The sequence below is a fragment of the Oncorhynchus gorbuscha genome, linkage group LG09 (assembly GCF_021184085.1).
Source record: "Oncorhynchus gorbuscha isolate QuinsamMale2020 ecotype Even-year linkage group LG09, OgorEven_v1.0, whole genome shotgun sequence".
Lineage (NCBI taxonomy): Eukaryota > Metazoa > Chordata > Actinopteri > Salmoniformes > Salmonidae > Oncorhynchus > Oncorhynchus gorbuscha.
Genome location: NC_060181.1, coordinates 3,481,377 through 3,507,553, shown reverse-complemented (window position 1 = coordinate 3,507,553; position 26,177 = coordinate 3,481,377). Strand labels below are relative to the sequence as shown.

Genomic DNA, 26,177 nt, shown 5'->3' with positions numbered 1-26,177 from the left:
AGACAGTGCTACATACAGATTTTCATACAGATTATCATACAGACCTTCATACAGACTATCATACAGACTGTCATACAGATTGTCATACAGACAGTGCTACATACAGATTGTCATACAGACAGTGAGTGCTACATTCAGATTGTCAAACAGATTGTCATACAGACTGTCATACAGACTGTCATACAGACTGTCATTCAGATTGTCAAACAGACTGTCAAACAGATTGTCATACAGACTGTCATACAGACTGTCATACAGACTGTCATACAGACCGTCATACAGACTGTCATACAGACAGTGCTACAGATTGTCATACAGACCGTCATACAGACAGTGCTACAGATTGTCATACAGACAGTGCTACAGATTGTCATACAGACCATCATACAGACAGTGATACAGATTGTCATACAGACAGTGCTACATACAGATTGTCATACAGACTGTCATAGACAGACAGCTAGTCAGACAGACAGTTCTAGGGGCAGTTCTACAGGCATTTTCTACATACAGCTCGAGAGGGAGAGAGAGCTGTCTTACTCCCCCTCTCTATCTCTCTCTCCCTCCATCCATCCCTCACTCCTTCTCTCTCTTTGTGTGGTGCCTGAGGGGTGGCCACCTGTTCATGGTTGGCAAAGACATCAAGGTCCAGTCACAGCTGGTCATTATAGAGGGGCCATTGCTTACACACACACACACACACACACACACACACACACACACACACACACACACACACACACACACACAGCTGTGGTGCAATGGATTGGCCCACACACACACACACACACACACACACACACACACACACACACACAGCAGGAAGGAGGAGGAGACAGTAATGAACATACACATCATCCTCCACTGGATCCACTGGTCAAAAGACCACAGACCTAGGAATTAGAGAGAGAGAAAGGGAAGGGGGAGAGAGAGGGAAGGGGGAGAGAGAAGGGAAGGGAAGGGGAGAGAGGGAGGGAGGGGGAGAGGGAAGGGGAGAGAGGGAGGGAAGGGGGAGGGGAGAGAGGGAGGGAAGGGGGAGAGAGAGGGGGAAGGGGGAGGGGAGAGAGGGGAAGGGGGAGAGAGACCACAGACCTAGGAATTAGAGAGAGAGAAAGGGAAGGGGAGAGAGACCACAGGTATTAGAATGGGGAGAGAGAGAGGGAAGGGGGAGAGAGAGGGAAGGGGGAGAGAGAGGGAAGGGGAGAGAGACCACAGGAATTAGAATGGGGAGAGAGAGAGGGAAGGGGGAGAGAGGGAAGGGGAGAGAGAGGGAAGGGGGGAGAGAGGGAAGGGGAGAGAGACCACAGGAATTAGAATGGGGAGAGAGAGAGGGAAGGGGGAGAGAGGGAAGGGGGAGAGAGAGGGAAGGGGGAGAGAGAGGGGAAGGGGAGAGAGGGGAAGGGGAGAGAGAGGGAAGGGGAGAGGGGGGAGAGAGAGGGGAAGGGGAGGGAAGGGAGAGAGGGGGAGGGGAGGGAGAGAGGAAGGGGGAGAGAGGGAAGGGGGAGAGAGATGGAAGGGGGAGAGAGAGGGAAGGGGGAGAGAGAGGGAAGGGGAGGGAAGGGAGAGGGGGGAGGGGAGGGAGAGAGGAAGGGGGAGAGAGGGAAGGGGAGAGAGAGGAAGGGGGAGAGAGGGAAGGGGGAGAGAGAGAGGGAAGTGGAGGGAAAGGGAAGGGGGAGAGAGAGAGAGAAGAGGGAAGGGGAGAGAAGGGAGGGAGGGAGGGAGGGAAGGGGGAGAGAGGGGGAAGGGGGAGAGAGAGAGAAGGGGGAGAGAGAGAGGGAAGGGGGAGAGAGAGAGGGAAGAGAAGAGAGGGAGGGAAGGGGGAGAGAAAGCAAGAGAGGGAAGGGGAGAGAGAGGGAGTGGGGGATCACTTTGCCTGTCCTATTCTTAATATGTATTGCATTAACACTTCTCTCCGTCTCTCAGTGATCTCCTGTGGGAACCCAGGAACACCCCGTAACTCCCAGATCCTGTCTCATGATGGCCTGGTGTTTTCCCGCTCCATCACCTACACCTGTCGAGACGGTTACTACTCCAACGGACTGCTCACACGTCACTGCACGGTTAACGGGAGCTGGACCGGGAGCATGCCTGAGTGCACGGGTACAGAGAGAAACTAAAAACACACACTTAGACGAGTCTCTCTCTCTCTCTCTCTCTCTCTCTCTCTCTCTCTCTCTCTCTCTCTCTCTCTCTCTCTCTCTCTCTCTCTCTCTCTCTCTCTCTCTCCTGAGTGCCCGGGTACAGAGAGAAACTAAAAACACATAGTTGACACCCTGGTATACTCCATATAAACTGTGCTTGCTAATGTAACGGATGGCAGTGATATTCCCCTCATCCTTTTGAAGGTATCGTTTTTGGTATTTATTTAATTAGTCCATTTCTGATAGATTCTCAAAATGTTTGGCTTATCAGAAATCTAAGATTTCAAGACGACTCAAAGTGTCACACAGTCAATGGCACTGGGTGATGATGAGAGAGGTTGTATCTCTCTCAGGTGGGTGATGTGGAGGGTTTACCTCCACATCACCCGCGGAACAGAGAAGGAGTAGTATGAGGGTGCGGCTAAAGGCTATTAAAACTGGTCGCCTAGAGCGTTGGGGACAGAGAATAAGAGGAGCAGGTTTCCGGGCATGGTAGAATATATTCAGGGCATAATGTGCAGACGGGTATTTGTGGGGTGCGGGTACAGCGGAGGTAAGCCCAGGCACTGGGTGATGATGAGAAAGGTTGTATCTCTGGACATGCTGGTTGTAATGGGTGAGGTCACCGCATGTGTGGGAGGTGGGACAAAGGAGGTAACAGGGGTATGAAGAGTGGAACTAGGGGCTCCATTGTGAACTAAAACAATGATAACTAACCTGAACAACAGTATACAGGGCATATTGACATTTGAGAGAGACATACAGCGAGGCATACAGTACTCACAGGTGTTGAATTGGGAAAGCTAGCTAAAACAGTAGGTGAGACAACAACAGCTAATCAGCTAGCACAACAACAGCAGGTAAAATGGCGTTGACTAGGCAACGGGGCCGACAGATAAAACAAACAAGCAGAATGGAGTACCATGATTAATGGACAGTCCAGCCTGCATCAGCTATGTAGCCAAGAGATCAGTGTCCAGGGGGCAGCGGTGGATGGGGCAGGGAAGCTGGACTGGCGAGTGTTATCCAGGTTAAAAAAAACTAACAATGACTAAGTAGCTTGTAGCTAGCTAGCTGGTTAGCTTCTGGAGGTTCTTGAGTGTGTTCTCAAAGATTAAAACTAATAGCGATTCCGTATCACATTGGGTGAGGCAGGTTTCCGGAAGGTATAAACAAATTAAAAATCGAAAAGAGATAGAAAGTAAATATGGGTCCAGTGAGTGTTTGGGACGCAGCGATTCAGACGGTTAGCAGGCCTGTGCTAACAAGCTAACAGTTCGTAGGCCGGGGGTAAACAAGCTAGCAGTTAGCAGGCCGAGTTAGCAAGCAAGGAGATAGCGAGGGCTAGAGAGTTAGCCTTTGGGGGACGTCGCGATGGGGTGAGTCTGTTTATTCCTCTTCATGTGGTGACATCGATAGACCGGTCGTGGGTCCGGGTATTGGGCTCTGGCCGGGCCAGCTTCAAGCTAAGTGGGTGGAAACGCTAGCCAGGAGTAATCATCCGGGGTTGCGGTTAGCTAGATAGCTAGTTGTGAAGATCCAGCTGAAAAATGTTCCGTTTGCGGTGGGAATCCGGGGATGAAAAATAAATAGGTCCGTTATGCTCTGGTTAGAGTCGCGTTGTTCGAACTGGCGAGAGCTTTCCGAGCTAAAGGTTAGCTGATGACCGGTTAGCTGAAGACCACTAGCATAGCTGGTGGTTAGCTGGCTAGCTTCAGTTGAGGGGTTCCGGTTCCGAAGTAAATATAAATACTTTAGGAAAAATAGCTACATTGGGTGAGGCGGGTTGCAGGAGAGTATTTGGAAGCTTAGGTTTAGCAAAATGTTTTTAAAGAGATATGCGAAGAAAAATATGTAAAAACGAAAAAGAAACTATATATACAAGGGACACGACACGACACGACAACTTACTGCTACGCCATCATGGATCATCTTCTGCCTCCTGCAAGGATAGACTGAGAGATGTCCTGGTCTCACACAGTGGTGGATAGACTGAGAGATGTCCTGGTCTCACACAGTGGTGGATAGACTGAGAGATGTCCTGGTCTCACACAGTGGTGGATAGACTGAGAGATGTCCTGGTCTCACACAGTGGTGGATAGACTGAGAGATGTCCTGGTCTCACACAGTGGTGGATAGACTGAGAGATGTCCTGGTCTCACACAGTGGTGGATAGACTGAGAGATGTCCTGGTCTCACACAGTGGTGGATAGACTGAGAGATGTCCTGGTCTCACACAGTGGTGGATAGACTGAGAGATGTCCTGGTCTCACACAGTGGTGGATAGACTGAGAGATGTCCTGGTCTCACACAGTGGTGGATAGACTGAGAGATGTCCTGGTCTCACACAGTGGTGGATAGACTGAGAGATGTCCTGGTCTCACACAGTGGTGGATAGACTGAGAGATGTCCTGGTCTCACACAGTGGTGGATAGACTGAGAGATGTCCTGGTCTCACACAGTGGTGGATAGACTGAGAGATGTCCTGGTCTCACACAGTGGTGGATAGACTGAGAGATGTCCTGGTCTCACACAGTGGTGGATAGACTGAGAGATGTCCTGGTCTCACACAGTGGTGGATAGACTGAGAGATGTCCTGGTCTCACACAGTGGTGGATAGACTGAGAGATGTCCTGGTCTCACACAGTGGTGGATAGACTGAGAGATGTCCTGGTCTCACACAGTGGTGGATAGACTGAGAGATGTCCTGGTCTCACACAGTGGTGGATAGACTGAGAGATGTCCTGGTCTCACACAGTGGTGGATAGACTGAGAGATGTCCTGGTCTCACACAGTGGTGGATAGACTGAGAGATGTCCTGGTCTCACACAGTGGTGGATAGACTGAGAGATGTCCTGGTCTCACACAGTGGTGGATAGACTGAGAGATGTCCTGGTCTCACACAGTGGTGGATAGACTGAGAGATGTCCTGGTCTCACACAGTGGTCTGCCTCCTGCAAGGATAGACTGAGAGGCAAGGGTTTGGGACTTCCGACAACAATACACCTGGTATCAACAACAAGCTGAATCCTGACAACAATACACCTGGTATCAACAACAATACACCTGGTATCAACAACAAGCTGAATCCTGACAACAATACACCTGGTACCAACAACAATACACCTGGTACCAACAACAAGCTGAATCCTGACAACAATACACCTGGTAACAACAACAAGCTGATTACTGACTTCTAGAAGTTACGTCTGTTGAGTCACGAGAAGCTTGTTGTGTGAATGATATTGAAGAGTGCACAGTCAGAGTCCCATTACGGCTCCTGGAGCAACAGTTTCCTCAGCTTGTATGTATTAGAAGAGGAGGCTCAGGCACTGGTAGACATTCTGGCTCTTGCGTCTCCATAGGGAAGGGAAGGTGAAGTATCTCACAGTAATATGTACCTCAGTTCTACTACAATGCCATTGAAAGTTTGTTTCTCAGAGTTTGTTTCCCTCTAAGACCACTTGAAGCCATAGGCTATAATAAGTACTGTCTAGGAAGTTAGATTTATATTTCAAACAGCTTATTGGCTGTGAAGCCATGGGAGACATGTAGCCTGTCTCGATTGGTAAGTTTGTTTGACATGTTAGTTTCTTTGGGGACTACAGCGTAGAACAGTTCATTAACTATTCCAGTCTTACAGACCTCATCTTGTGGGATTTAGACGATATGTTTACTCTCTATAATTGCATCTGAAGTGCTATGTCTTCCCAAATACAAAGGAAATCAACGTAGAGCTTTCCTCCAGGATGATGAGCTAGTGAATTATCTATATACATTATCTATATACATTATCTATATACATTGTAAATATACATGATCTATATGAATTATCTATATACATTATCTATATACATTGTTAATATACATTGTAAATATACATGATCTATATATATATATATATATATATATATACATGATCAATATGAATGATCTATATACATTATCTATATACATTGTAAATATACATGATCTATATACATTATCTATATACATTGTAAATATACATGATCTATATACATTATCTATATACATTGTAAATATACATGATCTATATACATTATATACATATACATGATCAATATGAATGATCTATATACATATATATACAGTGCCTTGCGAAAGTATTCGGCCCCCTTGAACTTTGCGACCTTTTGCCACATTTCAGGCTTCAAACAAAGATAATTTTGCACGCCCAATTTTTCAGTTTTTGATTTGTTATTAAAAAAGTTTGAAATATCCAATAAATGTCGTTCCACTTCATGATTGTGTCCCACTTGTTGTTGATTCTTCACTAAGAAATACAGTTTTATATCTTTATGTTTGAAGCCTGAAATGTGGCAAAAGGTCGCAAAGGTCAAGGGGGCCGAATACTTTCGCAAGGCACTGTATATACATTATAAATATATATACATTATGTACATTCTATATATACATGATCTATATACATGATCTATATACATTATCTATATACATGATCTATATACATGCTCTATATCCATTATATATATATATATGATCTATGTGAATTATCTATATACATGATCTATATACATTATATACATTCTATATATACATTATATGTACATTATCTATATACTGCTTGGATTTGGGGAATATAATTGGGATGTTTCAATGACTCTTTCTCTCCCCCTCCCTCCCTCCCTCCAGTTATTATGTGTGGGGATCCAGGTGTGCCAGCTAATGGTTTGAGGTTGGGCAGTGAATTCACCTACAACAGCACTGTGAGTTTCCAGTGTGCCCCAGGCTTCACTATGGACGCTGACCGCGCTTCAACCCTGGTCTGCACTAAGGACCGCACATGGAACGGGACCAAGCCACAATGCAAAGGTACTGACACACGCACACAAACACACAGAAAAACATATGCACAGACACACACACACACAGACTCTAGCACAATCTCTCTCTCTCAATAACAAACACTGTATCCCCCTGCCTCACACTCACTCTCTCTCTCTCTCTGTCTGTCTCTCTCTCACTTGGTCTGTCTGTCTGTCTGTCTGTCTGTCTGTCTGTCTGTCTGTCTGTCTGTCTGTCTGTCTGTCTGTCTGTCTGTCTGTCTGTCTGTCTGTCTGTCTGTCTGTCTGTCTGTCTGTCTGTCTGTCTGTCTGTCTGTCTGTCTGTCTGTCTGTCTGTCTGTCTGTCTGTCTGTCTGTCTGTCTGTCTGTCTGTCTGTCTGTCTGTCTGTCTGTCTGTCTGTCTCACTCAGTCTGTCTGTCTGTCTCACTCAGTCTGTCTGTCTGTCTCACTCAGTCTGTCTGTCTGTCTCACTCAGTCTGTCTCCTCTCTCTCTGTCTTTCTCTCTCTCTCTCTCTCTCTGTCTGTCTGTCTGTCTCACTCGGTCTGTCACCTCTCTCTCACTCTCAAATCAATTCAAAAGGCTTTATTGGCATGGGAAACACATGTTTACATTGCCAAAGCAAATGGAATAGACAACAAAAAAAAGGGAAATAAACAAGGGAAACATTAGCGAACACAACACTCACAAACGTTTTTACAGACAACAGACAGTGCTGTAACAATGTAAGTTGTATTCCACTGGTTCTACTATGTTGTTCCCACCTTGCTGCTCTGCGCAGGTATGAGAGATGATCAATGTTTGATTTGTTTTCTAATTCTTTATGAGTGTAATCTGGAGTGAAACGTGTCTCTAACAGTGGCTTATTTACCCCCCTTGGCAGTTTTTCCTCTTTTGTTGCCTTACAACCTGGAAATAAAACAGATTTTTTTTTGGGGGGGGGTTGTAGTATCATTTTATTTACATAACCAAGCCTACCCCTTTGAAGATGCAAAATCATATTTTTTTACGTGAAACAATCAAGAAATAAGGCAAACAAACAGTAAACTTGAGCTTCGCGTCTCTTGGGGTATGTCTCTATAAACTTGGCACATCTTGCCATTGGGAATTTTGCCCATCCTTCAAGGCAAAACTGCTCCAGCTCCTTCAAGTTGGATGGGTTCCGCTTGTGTACAGAAATCTTTAAATCATACAACAGATTCTCAATTGGATTGAGGTCTGGGCTTTGCCAAGGCCATTCCCTGCCGATGAAAAACATCCCCACAGCATGATGCTGCCACCACAATGCTCCACTGTGGGGATGGTGTTCTTGGGGTGATGAGGGGTGTTGAGTTTGCTCCAAACATAGCATTTTCCTTGATGGCCTAAAATCTCCATTTTAGTCTCATCACACCAGAGTACCTTCTTCCATATTTCTGGGGAGTCTCCCACATGCCTTTTGGTGAACACCAAACATGTTTGCTTATTTTTTTCTTTAAGCAATGGCTTTTTTCTGGCCACTCTTCCGTAAAGCCCAGCTCTGTAGAGTGTACAGCTGTCCTATGGACAGATACTCCAATCTCCTCTGTGGAGCTTTTCAGCCTCTTCAGTGTTATCTTTTGTCTCTTTGTTGCCTCTCTGATTAATGGCCTCCTTGCCTGGTCCATGAGTTTTGGTGGGCGACCCTCTCTTGGTAGGTTTGTTGTGGTGCCATATTCTTTCCATTTTTTAATAATGGATTTAATGGTGCTCTGTGGGATGTTCAAAGTTTCAGATATGTTTTTATAAACACTGATCTGTACTTCTCCTCAACGTTGTCCCTGACCTGTTTGGAGAGCTCTTTATAGTCTTCATGGTGCCCCTTGCTCAGTGCTGTTGCAGACTCTGGGGCCTTTTCAGAAAAACGTGTATATATAATGAGATCATATGATAGATCATGTGACACCTAGATTGCACACAGGTGGACTTGAACTAATTATTTGACTTCTGGAGGTAATTGGTTTCTCCAGATCTTATTCAGGGGCTTCATAGCAAAGAATACACACCACTTTTACATTTGACATTTTTAAAATTATTTTGAAACATATTTGTGTATTTTTTTCCATTTCACTTCACCAATTTGGACAATTTTGTGTTTGTCCGTTACATGAAATCCAAATAAAAATCTCAGTTTCGCAGCTCAGTTTCCACCTCATTTTGTGGGCAATGAGCACATAGACTGTCTTCTCTTGAGAGCCAGGTCTGCCTACGGCAGCCTTTCTCAATAGCAAGGCTATGCTCACCGAGTCTGTACATAGTCAAAGCTTTCCTTAATGTTGGGTCAGTCACAGTGGTCAGGTATTCTGCCACGGTGTACTCTCTGTTTAGGGTCAGTCACAGTGGTCAGGTATTCTGCCACGGTGTACTCTCTGTTTAGGGTCAGTCACAGTGGTCAGGTATTCTGCCACGGTGTACTCTCTGTTTAGGGTCAGTCACAGTGGTCAGGTATTCTGCCACGGTGTACTCTCTGTTTAGGGTCAGTCACAGTGGTCAGGTATTCTGCCACGGTGTACTCTGTTTAGGGTCTGTTTAGGGTCAGTCAGTCAGTGGTGAGGTATTCTGCCACGGTGTACTCTCTGTTTAGGGTCAGTCACAGTGGTCAGGTATTCTGCCACGGTGTACTCTCTGTTTAGGGTCAGTCACAGTGGTCAGGTATTCTGCCACGGTGTACTCTCTGTTTAGGGTCAGTCACAGTGGTCAGGTATTCTGCCACGGTGTACTCTCTGTTTAGGGCAACATAGCATTCAGATATGCTCTGTTCTTTGGTTGATTCTTTCCAGTGTGTCAAATATTTATCTTTTTCCTTTCTTATGATTTGGATGGGTCTAATTGGGTTGCTGTCCTGGTGCTCTGTGGGGTCTGTGAACAGACCCCCCAGGATCAGCTTGCTTAGGGGACTCTTCTCCAGGTTAATCTCTCTGTAGGTGATACATTTGTTACGGAAGGTTTGGGAATCGCTTCCTTTTAGGTCGTTGTAGAATTTAACGTCTCTTGTCTGGATTTGGTAATTAGCGGGTATCGACCTAATTCTGCTCATTGTTTGGGGTTTACGTTGTACACAGATTATATTTTTGTGTATGTTGTTGAAGAATTCTGCATGCAGAGTCTCAATTGTGTTTTTGTCCCATTTTGTGAAGTCTTGGTTGGTGAGCGGACCTCAGACCTCACAACCACAAAGGGCAATGGGTTCTAGAACTTAATCGAGCATTTTTTTGCCAGATCCTAATTGGTATGATGAATTTGATGTTTCTTTTGATGGCGTAGAAGGCCCTCCTTGCCGTGTCTCTCAGATGGTTCACAGCCTTGTGGAAGTTACATGTGGTGTTGCTGTTTAGGCCCAGCAAGGTGTAATTATTTAAAGGCACTGAGACCCAAGTCTGACAGTATAGAATATCTAGGTCCTCCAGTAGGCCCTTCTTGGTCGAGGAAAGAATCACCATATCATCAGCAAAACTGAGTCGTGTGCTGCAGATTGTTCTAGTGCCCTCGCAAATTCATTCATATTCATTCATATGCAGAATACTGTATGTTGAAGAGGGTGGGGTTCAAGCTGCTTCCCTGCCCTGGGGAAAGAAATATGTGTGTTAATTGCCCATTTTAAATGCACATTTGTTTTATGTCTACACTGATTTTGAAACGTCATAGGCTTTCCTCCCAACACCACTTTCCATCAATAATTACCTGTATATAGCAGACCCTCATACCAGATAGTCAAAAGCTTTTTAAATCAACAAAGTATGAGAAGACTTTGCTTTTATTTTGTTTGTAAGGAATACATGGTCTGTTGTACAGTATTTTGGTAAGAAGCCCATTTGACATTTACTCAGGAAATGTTGGAGTTGTTGAAATGTTGGAGTTGTTGAAATGTTGGAGTTGTTGAAATGTTGGAGTTGTTGAAATGTTGGAGTTGTTGAAATGTTGGAGTTGTTGAAATGTTGGAGTTGTTGTTGAAATGTTGGAGTTGTTGAAATGTTGGAGTTGTTGAAATGTTGGAGTTGTTGAAATGTTGGAGTTGTTGAAATGTTGGAGTTGTTACTGTTATACTGCAGATGATTTTTTATGACATATTCTACGCTAATTACTTTTGTGGGAAGAGGTGATCAGGCATTGGTTCCAAATGATGCCAGAGCTGAGGATAATGTTGAAGAGTTTAAGATTCCTGCTAAGTTTTCACCATTGAGGCACAACATTTTGTCTAGGAGGGATTGTATTTGTTGTTAGGTTCCCTTACATTTTTTTTTTTGGGGGGGGGTTAAATCAGCTTTAGTATAGCAGATAGTTGCATCAATGTAATTGTCTGCATCATTTCTAATAGCTCAAATATTGTTTTGTAAATATATATGAGCTCACGAGTGGATCTCAGTGCTATAGGTTTCATTACAGACCCTGGTTCGATTCCAGGCCGTATCACAACCGGCTGGGATTGGGAGTCCCATAGGCTTAACTGACTTGCCTAGTAAAATAAAGGTTAAATATATAGAATTGGCACAGTTGCCTAGCAGCCAGTAGCTAGCTAGAGACAAAATGTATTAACTAACTGTACGACAGTTCAAAAGTTTGAAATGTCCTTGTTTTTGAAAGAAAATCAAAAAATGTTTCCATTGAAATAACATAAAATTGATCAGAAATGCAGTGTACACATTGTTAATATTGTAAATGACAATTGTAGCTGGAAACGGCAGATTTTTTATGGAATATCTACATAGGCCCATTATCAGCAACCATCACTCCTGTGTTCCAATGGCACGTTGTGTTAGCTAATCCAAGTTTATCATTTTATAAGGTTAATTGATCATTAGAAAACCCTTTTGCAAATATGTTAGCACAAATGAAAGCAGTTAGTTGTTCTGATTAAAGAAGCAATAAAACTGGCCTTCTTTAGACTAGTCTGTCTGACTAGCCAGACTATCTGGAGCATCAACATTTGTGGTTTCGATTACAGGCACAAAATGGCCAGAAACAAAGAACTTTCTTCTGAAACTAGTCAGTCTATTTTTGTTCTGAAAAATGAAGGCTATTCCATGTGAGAAATTATCAAGAAACTGAAGATCTTGTACAACGATGTGTACTACTCCCTTCTCAGAACAGCGCAAACTGGCCCTAACCAGAATAGAAAGAGGAGTGGGAGGCCCCGGTGCACAACTGAGAATGAAAAAGTACATTAGAGTGTCTAGTTTGAGAAACAGACGCTTCACAAGTCCTCGTCTGGCGGCTTCATTAAATAGTACCTACAAAACATCAGTCTCTACGTAAACAGTGAAGAGGTGACTCCTTGATGCTGGCCTTCTAGGCAGAGTTGCAAAGAAAAAGCCATATCTCAGACTGGCCAATAAAAATAAAAGATTCAGATTAGCAAAAGAACACAGACACTGGACAGAGGAAGATTGGAAACAAGCGTTATGGACAAACAAATCTAAGTTTGAGGTGTTCGGATCAAAAAGAAGAACATTCTTGAGACGCAGAAAGGAGGCATGGAGGAGGAGGCAATGTGATGGTCTGGGGGAGGAGGCAATGTGATGGTCTGGGGGAGGAGGCAATGTGATGGTCTGGGGGAGGAGGCAATGTGATGGTCTGGGGGAGGAGGCAATGTGATGGTCTGGGGGAGGAGGCAATGTGATGGTCTGGGGGAGGAGGCAATGTGATGGTCTGGGGGAGGAGGCAATGTGATGGTCTGGGGGAGGAGGCAATGTGATGGTTTGGAGGTGGAGGCAATGTGATGGTCTGGGGGAGGAGGCAATGTGATGGTCTGGGGGAGGCAATGTGATGGTCTGGGGGAGGAGGCAATGTGATGGTCTGGAAGTGGAGGCAATGTGATGGTCTGGGGGAGGAGGCAATGTGATGGTCTGGGGGAGGCAATGTGATGGTCTGGGGGAGGAGGCAATGTGATGGTCTGGAAGTGGAGGCAATGTGATGGTCTGGGGGAGGAGGCAATGTGATGGTCTGGGGGAGGAGGCAATGTGATGGTCTGGGGGAGGAGAGGAGGCAATGTGATGGTCTGGGGGAGGAGAGGAGGCAATGTGATGGTCTGGGGGTGGAGGCAATGTGATGGTCTGGGGGAGGAGGCAATGTGATGGTCTGGGGGAGGAGGCAATGTGATGGTCTGGGGGAGGAGAGGAGGCAATGTGATGGTCTGGGGGTGGAGGCAATGTGATGGTCTGGAGGTGGAGGCAATGTGATGGTCTGGGGGAGGCAATGTGATGGTCTGGGGGAGGAGGCAATGTGATGGTCTGGAGGTGGAGGCAATGTGATGGTCTGGGGGAGGAGGCAATGTGATGGTCTGGGGGAGGAGGCAATGTGATGGTCTGGGGGAGGAGAGGAGGCAATGTGATGGTCTGGGGGAGGAGAGGAGGCAATGTGATGGTCTGGGGGTGGAGGCAATGTGATGGTCTGGGGGAGGAGGCAATGTGATGGTCTGGGGGAGGAGGCAATGTGATGGTCTGGGGGAGGAGGCAATGTGATGGTCTGGGGGAGGAGGCAATGTGATGGTCTGGGGGAGGAGAGGAGGCAATGTGATGGTCTGGGGGTGGAGGCAATGTGATGGTCTGGGGGTGGAGGCAATGTGATGGTCTGGGGGAGGAGGCAATGTGATGGTCTGGGGGAGGAGGCAATGTGATGGTCTGGGGGAGGAGGCAATGTGATGGTCTGGGGGAGGAGGCAATGTGATGGTCTGGGGGTGGAGGCAATGTGATGGTCTGGGGGAGGAGGCAATGTGATGGTCTGGGGGAGGAGGCAATGTGATGGTCTGGGGGTGGAGGCAATGTGATGGTCTGGGGGTGGAGGCAATGTGATGGTCTGGGGGTGGAGACAATGTGATGGTCTGGGGGAGGAGGCAATGTGATGGTCTGGGGGTGGAGGCAATGTGATGGTCTGGGGGTGGAGGCAATGTGATGGTCTGGGGGTGGAGGCAATGTGAACCAAAACTTTTGAATGGTATGTATATATGCAGCTTTTTCAATCACTCCCTTCAGTGCTGTGGCCACCCTTTCATGCCGTGTTCTCAGGTCGTTTCTGCCGGTGTGTATTATCTTGTGGCTAGGTGAGCCTAGTTGGTCCTCAGACAGAAGGTCTAGGGCGCGCTGGGTGTTTGGTCCTCAGACAGAAGGTCTAGGGCATGCTGGGCGTTTGGTCCTCAGACAGAAGGTCTAGGGCATGCTGGGTGTTTGGTCCTCAGACAGAAGGTCTAGGGCATGCTGGGTGTTTGGTCCTCAGACAGAAGGTCTAGGGCATGCTGGGTGTTTGGTCCTCAGACAGAAGGTCTAGGGCATGCTGGGTGTTTGGTCCTCAGACAGAGGGTCTAGGGCGTGCTGGGTGTTTGGTCCTCAGACAGAGGGTCTAGGGCGTGCTGGGTGTTTTGGACACCAGAGTTTAGACACTGTTTGTTTTGGAAAAAGTTAATTTTCTTGTATATATTTCCGGTTTGAGTCCATAAGGAGTGGTCTGTGTATGTCCTCTGTGGTATGGGGGGAGGGGCTCAGTGGGGGTGTGGTAGCTTGTAGAGGTTGACATTGGCTTGTAGAGGTTGACATTGGCTTGTAGAGGTTGACATTAGCTTGTAGATGTTGATATTAGCTCGTACAGGTTGACATTAGCTTGTAGAGGTTGATATTAGCTTGTAGAGGTTGACATTAGCTTGTAGAGGTTGACATTAGTTTGTAGATGTTGATATTAGCTCGTACAGGTTGACATTAGCTTGTAGAGGTTGACATGACACTCCTGAGTTTCCACCTATTGCTAATACCCCAGCCCCCTTAACAGAGGGGTAGCGTGTTAATATATCACTGCGCCATGCCAAACAATGGTCTGTATGGAATATTATGTTGCCTATGTTCCCATTTTTGTAGCAGTTAGCAAAAAGTGGCTCTGGATTATCTGTTAGGAGCTTATTTTTGTACTCGTTCCGTGCCTTTTCATTGTTTACATCCAAGGGGTATTGTATTGTGAGGACCTCTGCACATGGGGAAGCCAAGGAGTAGGCAGTCTCAAAAGCCTCTCCATTTGGGAAGGGGGAGGCTGTGAAACTCTCCTGCCGTTGTTGGGCTCAAGGGCTTTGGCACCTCTCACTTCGCACCTCAGTGCTAATTGAAGTTGCAGCCAGATATGTTCTGTCCTAGTAAGCTTGGTAGCCTTAACTTAGCATTCAGTCCTTATAAAGGAAAATATATCGTTGTAAATGTCCTTTTCTTATTGACTTTAAAAGTAGCTTCAGACTAAACATTACTCACTCATTTCCAGGTTGGATGGTATGTTCAGGTTTCCACTTCCTGTGCTGGATGTTGGTTTCCCAGAGCATGAGCTGTATAGTCTTTGGCAATAACAATCTTTCCAGAACCTTTGTCCAATATCATGTTTTAGGTTTGGAGATTTGATTTGGAGTGAAGGTTATGTTGTGGAGGGTAGTATCCTGTATATGTCCTGGTGACATAGTGTTGTAGAGGGTAGTATCCTGTATATGTCCTGGTGACATAGTGTTGTAGAGGGTAGTATCCTGTATATGTCCTGGTGACATAGTGTTGTGGAGGGTAGTATCCTGTATATGTCCTGGTGACATAGTGTTGTAGAGGGTAGTATCCTGTATATGTCCTGGTGACATAGTGTTGTAGAGGGTAGTATCCTGTATATGTCCTGGTGACATAGTGTTGTAGAGGGTAGTATCCTGTATATGTCCTGGTGACATAGTGTTGTAGAGGGCAGTATCCTGTAAATGTCCTGGTGACATAGTGAAGGTTATGTTGCGGAGGGCAGTATCCTGTATATGTCCTGGTGACATAGTGTTGTGGAGGGCAGTATCCTGTAAATGTCCTGGTGACATGGTGACATAGTGAAGGTTATGTTGCGGAGGGCAGTATCCTGTAAATGTCCTGGTGACATAGTGAAGGTTACGTTGCGGAGGGCAGTATCCTGTAAATGTCCTGGTGACATAGTGAAGGTTATGTTGCGGAGGGCAGTATCCTGTAAATGTCCTGGTGACATAGTGAAGGTTATGTTGTGGAGGGCAGTATCCTGTCATGTTTGTCATTTATTATCTTGTCTTGTCCCTGTGCTTCCCATTCTATTCGTTTCCCTCTGCTGGTCTTATTTGGTTCTTTCCCTCCTTCTAGCCCTCTCTCTCCCCCTCCCTCTCTCACTCTCTCGCTCTCTCTTCTCTCTATCGTTCCGTTCCTGCTCCCAGCTGTTCCTATTCCCCTAATCATCATTTAGTCTTCCCACACCTGTTCCCGATCCTTTCCCCTGATTTGAGTCCCTATTTATTCCTTTGTGATCCGTTCCTGTTCCGTCGGTTCCTTGTTTTGTATTCCATGCTGTGATTGCGTTTCGCCCTGTCCTGTCGTGTTTTTTGCCGTGATTGTGTATCACCCTGTCCTGTCGTGTTTTGTGCCTTCTTCAGACGCTGCGTGTGAGCAGGTGTCTCAGTCGACTACGGCCTGCGCCTACCCGAAGCGACCTGCAGTCTGTGGCCGCTTCTCCAGTTGTTTTCCCCTCTACAAATCTAGAGGATTTCAGTTATTCCGTTTTGAACATTAATAAACTCTGTTTCTGTTAAGTCGCGTTTGGGTCCTCTATCACCTTCATGACAGAAGGAACCGACCAAGGAATGGACCCAGCGACTTCAGACGCTGTTTACACTGCCGTCAAGATCCAAGGAGCCATGCTCGGCAGACACGAGCAGGAATTGTCTGCTGCTCGCCAGGCCGTGGAAAACCTGGCTGCTCAGGTTTCCGACCTCTCTGGACAGTTCCAGAGTCTACGTCTCGTGCCACCTGTTACTTCCTGGCCTGCCGAGCCTCCAGAACCTAGGGTTAATAACCCACCTTGCTACTCCGGGCAGCCCACTGAGTGCCGCTCCTTTCTCACGCAGTGTGAGATTGTGTTCTCTCTCAACCCAACACATACTCTAGAGAGAGAGCTCGGGTTGCTTACGTCATTTCACTCCTTACTGGCCGGGCTCGAGAATGGGGCACAGCTATCTGGGAGGCAAGGGCTGATTGCTCTAACAAATTCCAGAACTTTAAAGAGGAGATGATTCGGGTTTTTGACCGTTCAGTTTTTGGTGGGGAGGCTTCTAGGGCCCTGGCTTCCTTATGCCAAGGTGAACGGTCCATAACGGATTATTCCATTGAGTTTCGCACTCTTGCTGCCTCTAGTGAGTGGAACGAGCCGGCGCTGCTCGCTCGTTTTCTGGAGGGACTCACGCAGTGGTTAAGGATGAGATTCTCTCCCGGGAGGTTCCTTCAGATGTGGACTCTTTGATTGCTCTCGCCATCCGCATAGAACGACGGGTAGATCTTCGTCACCGGGCTCGTGGAAGAGAGCTCGCATCAACGGTGTTTCCCTGCTCCGCATCGCAACCATCTCCCTCCTCTGGCTTTGAGACTGAGCCCATGCAGCTGGGAGGGATTCGCATCTCGACTAAGGAGAGGGAACGGAGGATCACCAACCGCCTGTGCCTCTATTGCGGAGTTGCTGGACATTTTGTTAATTCATGTCCAGTAAGAGGCCAGAGCCCATCAGTAAGCGGAGGGCTACTGGTGAGCGCTACTACTCAGGTCCCTTCATCTAGATCTTGTACTACTATGTCGGTCCATCTACGCTGGACCGGTTCGGGTGCTACATGCAGTGCCTTGATTGACTCTGGGGCTGAGGGTTGTTTCATGGACGAAGCATGGGTTCGGAAACATAACATTCCTTTCAGACCGTTAGACAAGCCTACGCCCATGTTTGCCTTAGATGGTAGTCATCTTCCCAGTATCAAATTTGAGACACTACCTTTAACTCTCACAGTATCTGGTAACCACAGTGAGACTATTTCTTTTTTGATTTTCCGTTCACCGTTTACACCTGTTGTTTTGGGTCATCCCTGGCTAGTATGTCATAATCCTTCTATTAATTGGTCTAGTAATTCTATCCTATCCTGGAACGTTTCTTGTCATGTGAAGTGTTTAATGTCTGCCATCCCTCCCGTTTCTTCTCTCCCTACTTCTCAGGAGGAACCTGGCGATTTGACAGGAGTGCCGGAGGAATATCATGATCTGCGCACGGTCTTCAGTCGGTCCCGAGCCAACTCCTCTCCTCCTCACCGGTCGTATGATTGTAGTATTGATCTCCTTCCAGGGACCACGCCTCCTCGAGGTAGACTATACTCTCTGTCGGCTCCCGAACGTAAGGCTCTCGAGGATTATTTGTCTGTGTCTCTTGACGCCGGTACCATAGTGCCTTCTTCTTCTCCGGCCGGGGCGGGGTTCTTTTTTGTTAAGAAGAAGGACGGTACTCTGCGCCCCTGCGTGGATTATCGAGGGCTGAATGACATAACGGTTAAGAATCGTTATCCGCTTCCCCTTATGTCATCAGCCTTCGAGATTCTGCAGGGAGCCAGGTGCTTTACTAAGTTGGACCTTCGTAACGCTTACCATCTCGTGCGCATCAGAGAGGGGGACGAGTGGAAAACGGCGTTTAACACTCCGTTAGGGCATTTTGAGTACCGGGTTCTGCCGTTCGGTCTCGCCAATGCGCCAGCTGTTTTTCAGGCATTAGTTAATGATGTTCTGAGAGACATGCTGAACATTTTTGTTTTTGTCTATCTTGACGATATCCTGATTTTTTCTCCGTCACTCGAGATTCATGTTCAGCACGTTCGACGTGTTCTACAGCGCCTTTTAGAGAATTGTCTCTACGTAAAGGCTGAGAAGTGCTCTTTTCATGTCTCCTCCGTTACTTTTCTCGGTTCCGTTATTTCCGCTGAAGGCATTCAGATGGATTCCGCTAAGGTCCAAGCTGTCAGTGATTGGCCCGTTCCAAGGTCACGTGTCGAGTTGCAGCGCTTTTTAGGTTTCGCCAATTTCTATCGGCGTTTCATTCGTAATTTCGGTCAAGTTGCTGCCCCTCTCACAGCTCTTACTTCTGTCAAGACGTGTTTTAAGTGGTCCGGTTCCGCCCAGGGAGCTTTTGATCTTCTAAAGGAACGTTTTACGTCCGCTCCTATCCTCGTTACTCCTGACGTCACTAGACAATTCATTGTCGAGGTTGACGCTTCAGAGGTAGGCGTGGGAGCCATTCTATCCCAGCGCTTCCAGTCTGACGATAAGGTTCATCCGTGCGCTTATTTTTCTCATCGCCTGTCGCCATCTGAGCGCAACTATGATGTGGGTAACCGTGAACTGCTCGCCATCCGCTTAGCCCTAGGCGAATGGCGACAGTGGTTGGAGGGGGCGACCGTTCCTTTGTCGTTTGGACAGACCATAAGAACCTTGAGTACATCCGTTCTGCCAAACGACTTAATGCCCGTCAAGCTCGTTGGGCGTTGTTTTTCGCTCGTTTCGAGTTTGTGATTTCTTACCGTCCGGGTAGCAAGAACACCAAGCCTGATGCCTTATCCCGTCTGTTTAGTTCTTCTGTGGCTTCTACTGATCCCGAGGGGATTCTTCCTTATGGGCGTGTTGTCGGGTTGACAGTCTGGGGAATTGAAAGACAGGTTAAGCAAGCACTCACGCACACTGCGTCGCCGCGCGCTTGTCCTAGTAACCTCCTTTTCGTTCCTGTTTCCACTCGTCTGGCTGTTCTTCAGTGGGCTCACTCTGCCAAGTTAGCTGGTCATCCCGGTGTTCGAGGCACTCTTGCGTCTATTCGCCAGCGCTTTTGGTGGCCGACTCAGGAGCGTGACACGCGCCGTTTCGTGGCTGCGTGTTCAGACTGCGCGCAGAAGAAGTCTGGTAATTTTTTTCTGCTTCTGCTCCTGGTCTTGCTGGGTCTCAGTCTGTTCCCTGCCATCGCATCTCTCCTGTTCTTGTCCCTGCCCTTGCTGTGTCTCAGTCTGTCCCTAGTTCTCATTTTTTTTTTAGAGTAGTACCCTAGTTTCCCTTTTTATCGTTTTTCGTTACGGTCCTGAGGAGAGGAGTTGGGTTCTTTCTCGGGACGTGCTGGACCGTTTGATCTATGATTTCCTCCGTTGCCGCCAGTGTTCCTCTCGAGAGCGCCAGGAGGCGCTCGGTGAGTGGGGGGTACTGTCATGTTTGTCATTTATTATCTTGTCTTGTCCCTGTGCTTCCCATTCTATTCGTTTCCCTCTGCTGGTCTTATTTGGTTCTTTCCCTCCTTCTAGCCCTCTCTCTCCCCCTCCCTCTCTCACTCTCTCGCTCTCTCTTCTCTCTATCGTTCCGTTCCTGCTCCCAGCTGTTCCTATTCCCTAATCATCATTTAGTCTTCCCACACCTGTTCCCGATCCTTTCCCCTGATTTGAGTCCCTATTTATTCCTTTGTGATCCGTTCCTGTTCCGTCGGTTCCTTGTTTTGTATTCCATGCTGTGATTGCGTTTCGCCCTGTCCTGTCGTGTTTTTTGCCGTGATTGTGTATCACCCTGTCCTGTCGTGTTTTGTGCCTTCTTCAGACGCTGCGTGTGAGCAGGTGTCTCAGTCGACTACGGCCTGCGCCTACCCGAAGCGACCTGCAGTCTGTGGCCGCTTCTCCAGTTGTTTTCCCCTCTACAAATCTAGAGGATTTCAGTTATTCCGTTTTGAACATTAATAAACTCTGTTTCTGTTAAGTCGCGTTTGGGTCCTCTATCACCTTCATGACATATCCTGTAAATGTCCTGGTGACATAGTGAAGGTTATGTTGTGGAGGGCAGTATCCTGTAAATGTCCTGGTGACATAGTGAAGGTTATGTTGCGGAGGGCAGTATCCTGTAAATGTCCTGGTGACATAGTGAAGGTTATGTTGCGGAGGGCAGTATCCTGTATATGTCCTGGTGACATAGTGTTGTGGAGGGCAGTATCCTGTAAATGTCCTGGTGACATGGTGACATAGTGAAGGTTATGTTGCGGAGGGCAGTATCCTGTAAATGTCCTGGTGACATAGTGAAGGTTACGTTGCGGAGGGCAGTATCCTGTAAATGTCCTGGTGACATAGTGAAGGTTATGTTGCGGAGGGCAGTATCCTGTAAATGTCCTGGTGACATAGTGAAGGTTATGTTGTGGAGGGCAGTATCCTGTAAATGTCCTGGTGACATAGTGAAGGTTATGTTGTGGAGGGCAGTATCCTGTAAATGTCCTGGTGACATAGTGAAGGTTATGTTGTGGAGGGCAGTATCCTGTATATGTCCTGGTGACATAGTGAAGGTTATGTTGTGGAGGGCAGTATCCTGTAAATGTCCTGGTGACATAGTGAAGGTTATGTTGTGGAGGGCAGTATCCTGTAAATGTCCTTGTATAAAATAATTCAAGAGTATCCAACTCTTAATCTATATTTTTGTTTAAAAAAAATCTGAATCTCTCTCTCTCCAGCTATAGTGTGTATGGCCCCGCCTCCCATTCCTAACGGCCAGGTGGTTGGAACAGACTTCACCTGGGGCAACAGCGTTAGTTACGCCTGTAACCAGGGTTACCAGCTCTCCCTGCCCACCATGATCACCTGCCAGGGAAACGGCACCTGGATTGGAGAAAAACCACAGTGCTTCCGTAAGTAAACCCCTGGAATATACCTGTATAGCTGAGCTTCAAATAGCTGTAAGGACATGCCATGTATAGCATTGGTGGTCAGTGCCGTTTCAAATGAAGATGGGCAATTTTTTTTAATGAGCATGGCCTTATTTCTAATACAGCATAATGGATGACTGACATTCGTATGCCATTCACCCAGTTCAATGTACAGTTGTCCCAGTTGTCCCTGTACCCATCATGAGGTTGTTACAACCTAGACTATGAACTATATTTTACAACGTAGGTGCACACAGGTCGAGAAACAAATTTGATGTGACAGACAGTGACACGTTCAATACGGCCATACACCTCTGATCACGCGTAAACACATTTCACTTTCATAGCAGCCACGTTGTATTCCTTCTTCCTTCTATGCACTCTCCTCTTCTCACCTCTTCCCTTCATTTGTGGACTTCAATGTACAACGCATCAGCTATACGTGACCGGAGGAAAGCCTTTCCATGCCAAACCGCTACACAGCCTACATCGTTGTCATCATGTTAGCTAAAGTAACATTATATGAAAAATAGCTAATAGAACTAACACATTAGTAAACCTGTATACAGGTATACATGGCATGTCCTTACAGCTAGTTGAAGCTCAGGTATACAGGTATACATGGCATGTCCTTACAGCTAGTTGAAGCTCAGGTATACAGGTATACAGGTATACAGGTATACAGGTATACAGGTATACAGGTATACAGGTATACAGGTATACATGACATGTCCTTACAGCTAGTTGAAGCTCAGGTATACAGGTATACATGGCATGTCCTTACAGCTAGTTGAAGCTCAGGTATACAGGTATACAGGTATACAGGTATACAGGTATACAGGTATACAGGTATACAGGTATACAGGTATACAGGTATACATGGCATGTCCTTACAGCTAGTTGAAGCTCAGGTATACAGGTATACATGACATGTCCTTACAGCTAGTTGAAGCTCAGGTATACAGGTATACAGGTATACAGGTATACAGGTATACAGGTATACAGGTATACAGGTATACATGACATGTCCTTACAGCTAGTTGAAGCTCAGGTATACAGGTATACATGGCATGTCCCTGGGGCGGCAGGGTAGCCTAGTGGTTAGAGCGTTGGACAAGTAACCGGAAGGTTGCGAGTTCAAACCCCCGAGCTGACAAGGTACAACTCTGTCGTTCTGCCCCTGAACAGGCAGTTAACCCACTGTTCCCAGGCTGTCATTGAAAATAAGAATATACCCAGAGGAGGACGGAAGCTAGCTGTCCTCCGCCTACACCATGGTGCTACCCTACAGAGTTATGTTGAGGCTACTGTAGACCTTCATTGCAAAACAGTGTGTTTTAATCTATTATTTGGTGATGTGATTATATTTAGTATAGTTTTATCTAAAAAAATTACGACATGAAATTACTGAGGAAGATGGTCCTCTCCTTCGTCATCTGAGCTGCAATATGACATTTACCATAGACACATCCCATAGTCACATCCCATAGACACATCCCATAGTCACATCCCATAGTCACATCCCATAGACACATCCCATAGAAACATCCCATAGACACATCCCATCCCATAGTCACATCCCATAGACACATCCCATCCCATAGTCACATTCCATAGACACATCACATCCCATAGACACATCCCATAGTCACATTACATCCCATAGACACATCCCATCCCATAGTCACATCCCATAGTCACATCCCATAGACACATCCCATAGACACATCCCATAGTCACATTCCATAGACACATCACATCCCATAGACACATCCCATAGACACATCACATCCCATAGACACATCACATAGTCACATCCCATAGACACATCACATAGTCACATCCCATAGACACATCACATCCCATAGACACATCACATCCCATAGACACATCCCATCCCATAGACACATCCCATAGTCACATCACATCCCATAGACACATAGACACATCCCATAGACACATCACATCCCATAGACACATCCCATAGACACATCCCATAGTCACATCCCATAGACACATCCCATAGACACATCCCATAGACACATCCCCATAGACACATCACATCCCATAGACACATCCCATAATCACATCCCATAGTCATCCCATCCCCATAGACACATCCCATATTCACATCCCATAGACACATCCCATAGTCACATCCCATAGACACATCCCATAGACACATCCCATAGACACATCCCATAGACACATCCCATCGACACATCCCATAGTCACATCCCATAGTCACATCCCATAGTCACATCCCATATTCACATCCCATAGACACATCCCATAGACACATCCCATATTCACATCCCATAGACACATCCCATAGACACATCCGATAGACACATACCATAGTCACATCCATTAGTCACATCCCATAGACACATCACATCCCATAGACACATCACATCCCATAGTCACATCCCATAGACACATCACATCCCATAGTCACATCCCAAAGACACATCACATACCATAGTCACATCCATTAGACACATCACATCCCATAGTCACATCCATTAGACACATCACATCCCATAGACACATCACATCCCATAGTCACATCCCAAAGACACATCACATCCCATAGTCACATCCATTAGACACATCCCATAGACACATCCCATAGTCACATCCCATAGACACATCCCATAGACACATCCCATAGTCACATCCCATAGTCACATCCATTAGTCACATCCCATAGTCACATCCCAAAGACACATCACATCCCATAGTCGCATCCATTAGTCACATCCCATAGTCACATTGGATACCTGGTGCTTTGTCACGTGTTATCAACCAAATGATAGAACATCTTACATTGCTTCTCTTTCTCTCTCGCTCCTCCTCATACCCCCTCTAGCTGTGTTCTGTGGAGACCCAGGTGTCCCGGCCCAGGGGAGAAGGGAGGACCGTGGGTTCACCTACCTCTCCTCTGTCTCCTTCTCCTGCTCTCCTCCTTTGGTGTTGGTGGGTTCAGCCAGAAGATACTGTCAGTATGATGGCATCTGGAGCGGCACGCAGCCCTCCTGCATAGGTAAGAATGGGTCCAGCTAACTATCAGGAACCAACTGAGACCAGGCTGTCAGAATGGGTCCAGCTAACTATCAGTAACCAACTCAGACCAGGCTGTCAGAATGGGTCCAGCTAACTATCAGTAACCAACTGAGACCAGGCTGTCAGAATGGGTCCAGCTAACTATCAGGAACCAACTGAGACCAGGCTGTCAGAATGGGTCCAGCTAACTATCAGGAACCAACTGAGACCAGGCTGTCAGAATGGGTCCAGCTAACTATCAGGAACCAACTGAGACCAGGCTGTCAGAATGGGTCCAGCTAACTATCAGGAACCAACTGAGACCAGGCTGTCAGAATGGGTCCAGCTAACTATCAGGAACCAACTGAGACCAGGCTGTCAGAATGGGTCCAGCTAACTATCAGGAACCAACTCAGGAACCAACTCAGACCAGGCTGTCAGAATGGGTCCAGCTAACTATCAGGAACCAACTCAGACCAGGCTGTCAGAATGGGTCCAACTAACTCTCAGGAACCAACTCAGACCAGGCTGTCAGAATGGGTCCAGCTAACTATCAGTAACCAACTCAGACCAGGCACTCAGAATGGGTCCTATCAGTAACCAACTCCGACCAGGCTGTCAGAATGGGTCCTATCAGTAACCAACTCAGACCAGGCTGTCAGAATGGGTCCAGCTAACTATCAGTAACCAACTCAGACCAGGCACTCAGCCCTCCAGCATAGGTAAGAATGGGTCCAGCTAACTATCAGGAACCAACTGAGACCAGGCATTCAGCCCTCCAGCATAGGTAAGAATGGGTCCAGCTAACTATCAGGAACCAACTGAGACCAGGCTGTCAGAATGGGTCCAGCTAACTATCAGTAACCAACTCAGACCAGGCTGTCAGAATGGGTCCAGCTAACTATCAGGAACCAACTGAGACCAGGCTGTCAGAATGGGTCCAGCTAACTATCAGGAACCAACTGAGACCAGGCTGTCAGAATGGGTCCTATCAGGAACCAACCCAGACCAGGCTGTCAGAATGGGTCCAACTAACTCTCAGGAACCAGCTCGGACCAGGCACTCAGAATGGGTCCTATCAGTAACCAACTCAGACCAGGCACTCAGAATGGGTCCTATCAGTAACCAACTCAGACCAGGCACTCAGAATGGGTCCTATCTGTAACCAGCTCAGACCAGGCTGTCAGAATGGGTCCTATCAGTAACCAACTCAGACCAGGCACTCAGAATGGGTCGTCCTATCAGTAACCAACTCAGACCAGGCTCTCAGAATGGGTCCTATCAGTAACCAACTCAGACCAGGCTCTCAGAATGGGTCGTCCTATCAGTAACCAACTCAGACCAGGCTCTCAGAATGGGTCCTATCAGTAACCAACTCAGACCAGGCACTCAGAATGGGTCCTATCAGTAACCAACTCAGACCAGGCTCTCAGAATGGGTCGTCCTATCAGTAACCAACTCAGCCCAGGCTCTCAGAATGGGTCCTATCAGTAACCAACTCAGACCAGGCTCTCAGAATGGGTCCTATCAGTAACCAACTCAGACCAGGCTCTCAGAATGGGTCCTATCAGTAACCAACTCAGACCAGGCTCTCAGAATGGGTCCTATCAGTAACCAACTCAGAACAGGCACTCAGAATGGGTCCTATCAGTAACCAACTCAGACCAGGCACTCAGAATGGGTCC

The 26,177-nt window shown here is 46.9% G+C and overlaps 1 protein-coding gene across 1 annotated transcript in view; it reads left to right on the top strand.

Annotated features, from left to right (window-relative positions):
- LOC124042645 (CUB and sushi domain-containing protein 1-like) overlaps positions 1 to 26,177 on the top strand; it is an 842,040-nt gene that overhangs the window by 784,121 nt on the left and 31,742 nt on the right. The window contains 4 exon segments of the mRNA XM_046360721.1: positions 1,924 to 2,100; positions 6,813 to 6,992; positions 21,256 to 21,429; positions 24,320 to 24,493. Coding sequence (XP_046216677.1) covers positions 1,924 to 2,100; positions 6,813 to 6,992; positions 21,256 to 21,429; positions 24,320 to 24,493 — 705 coding nt within the window.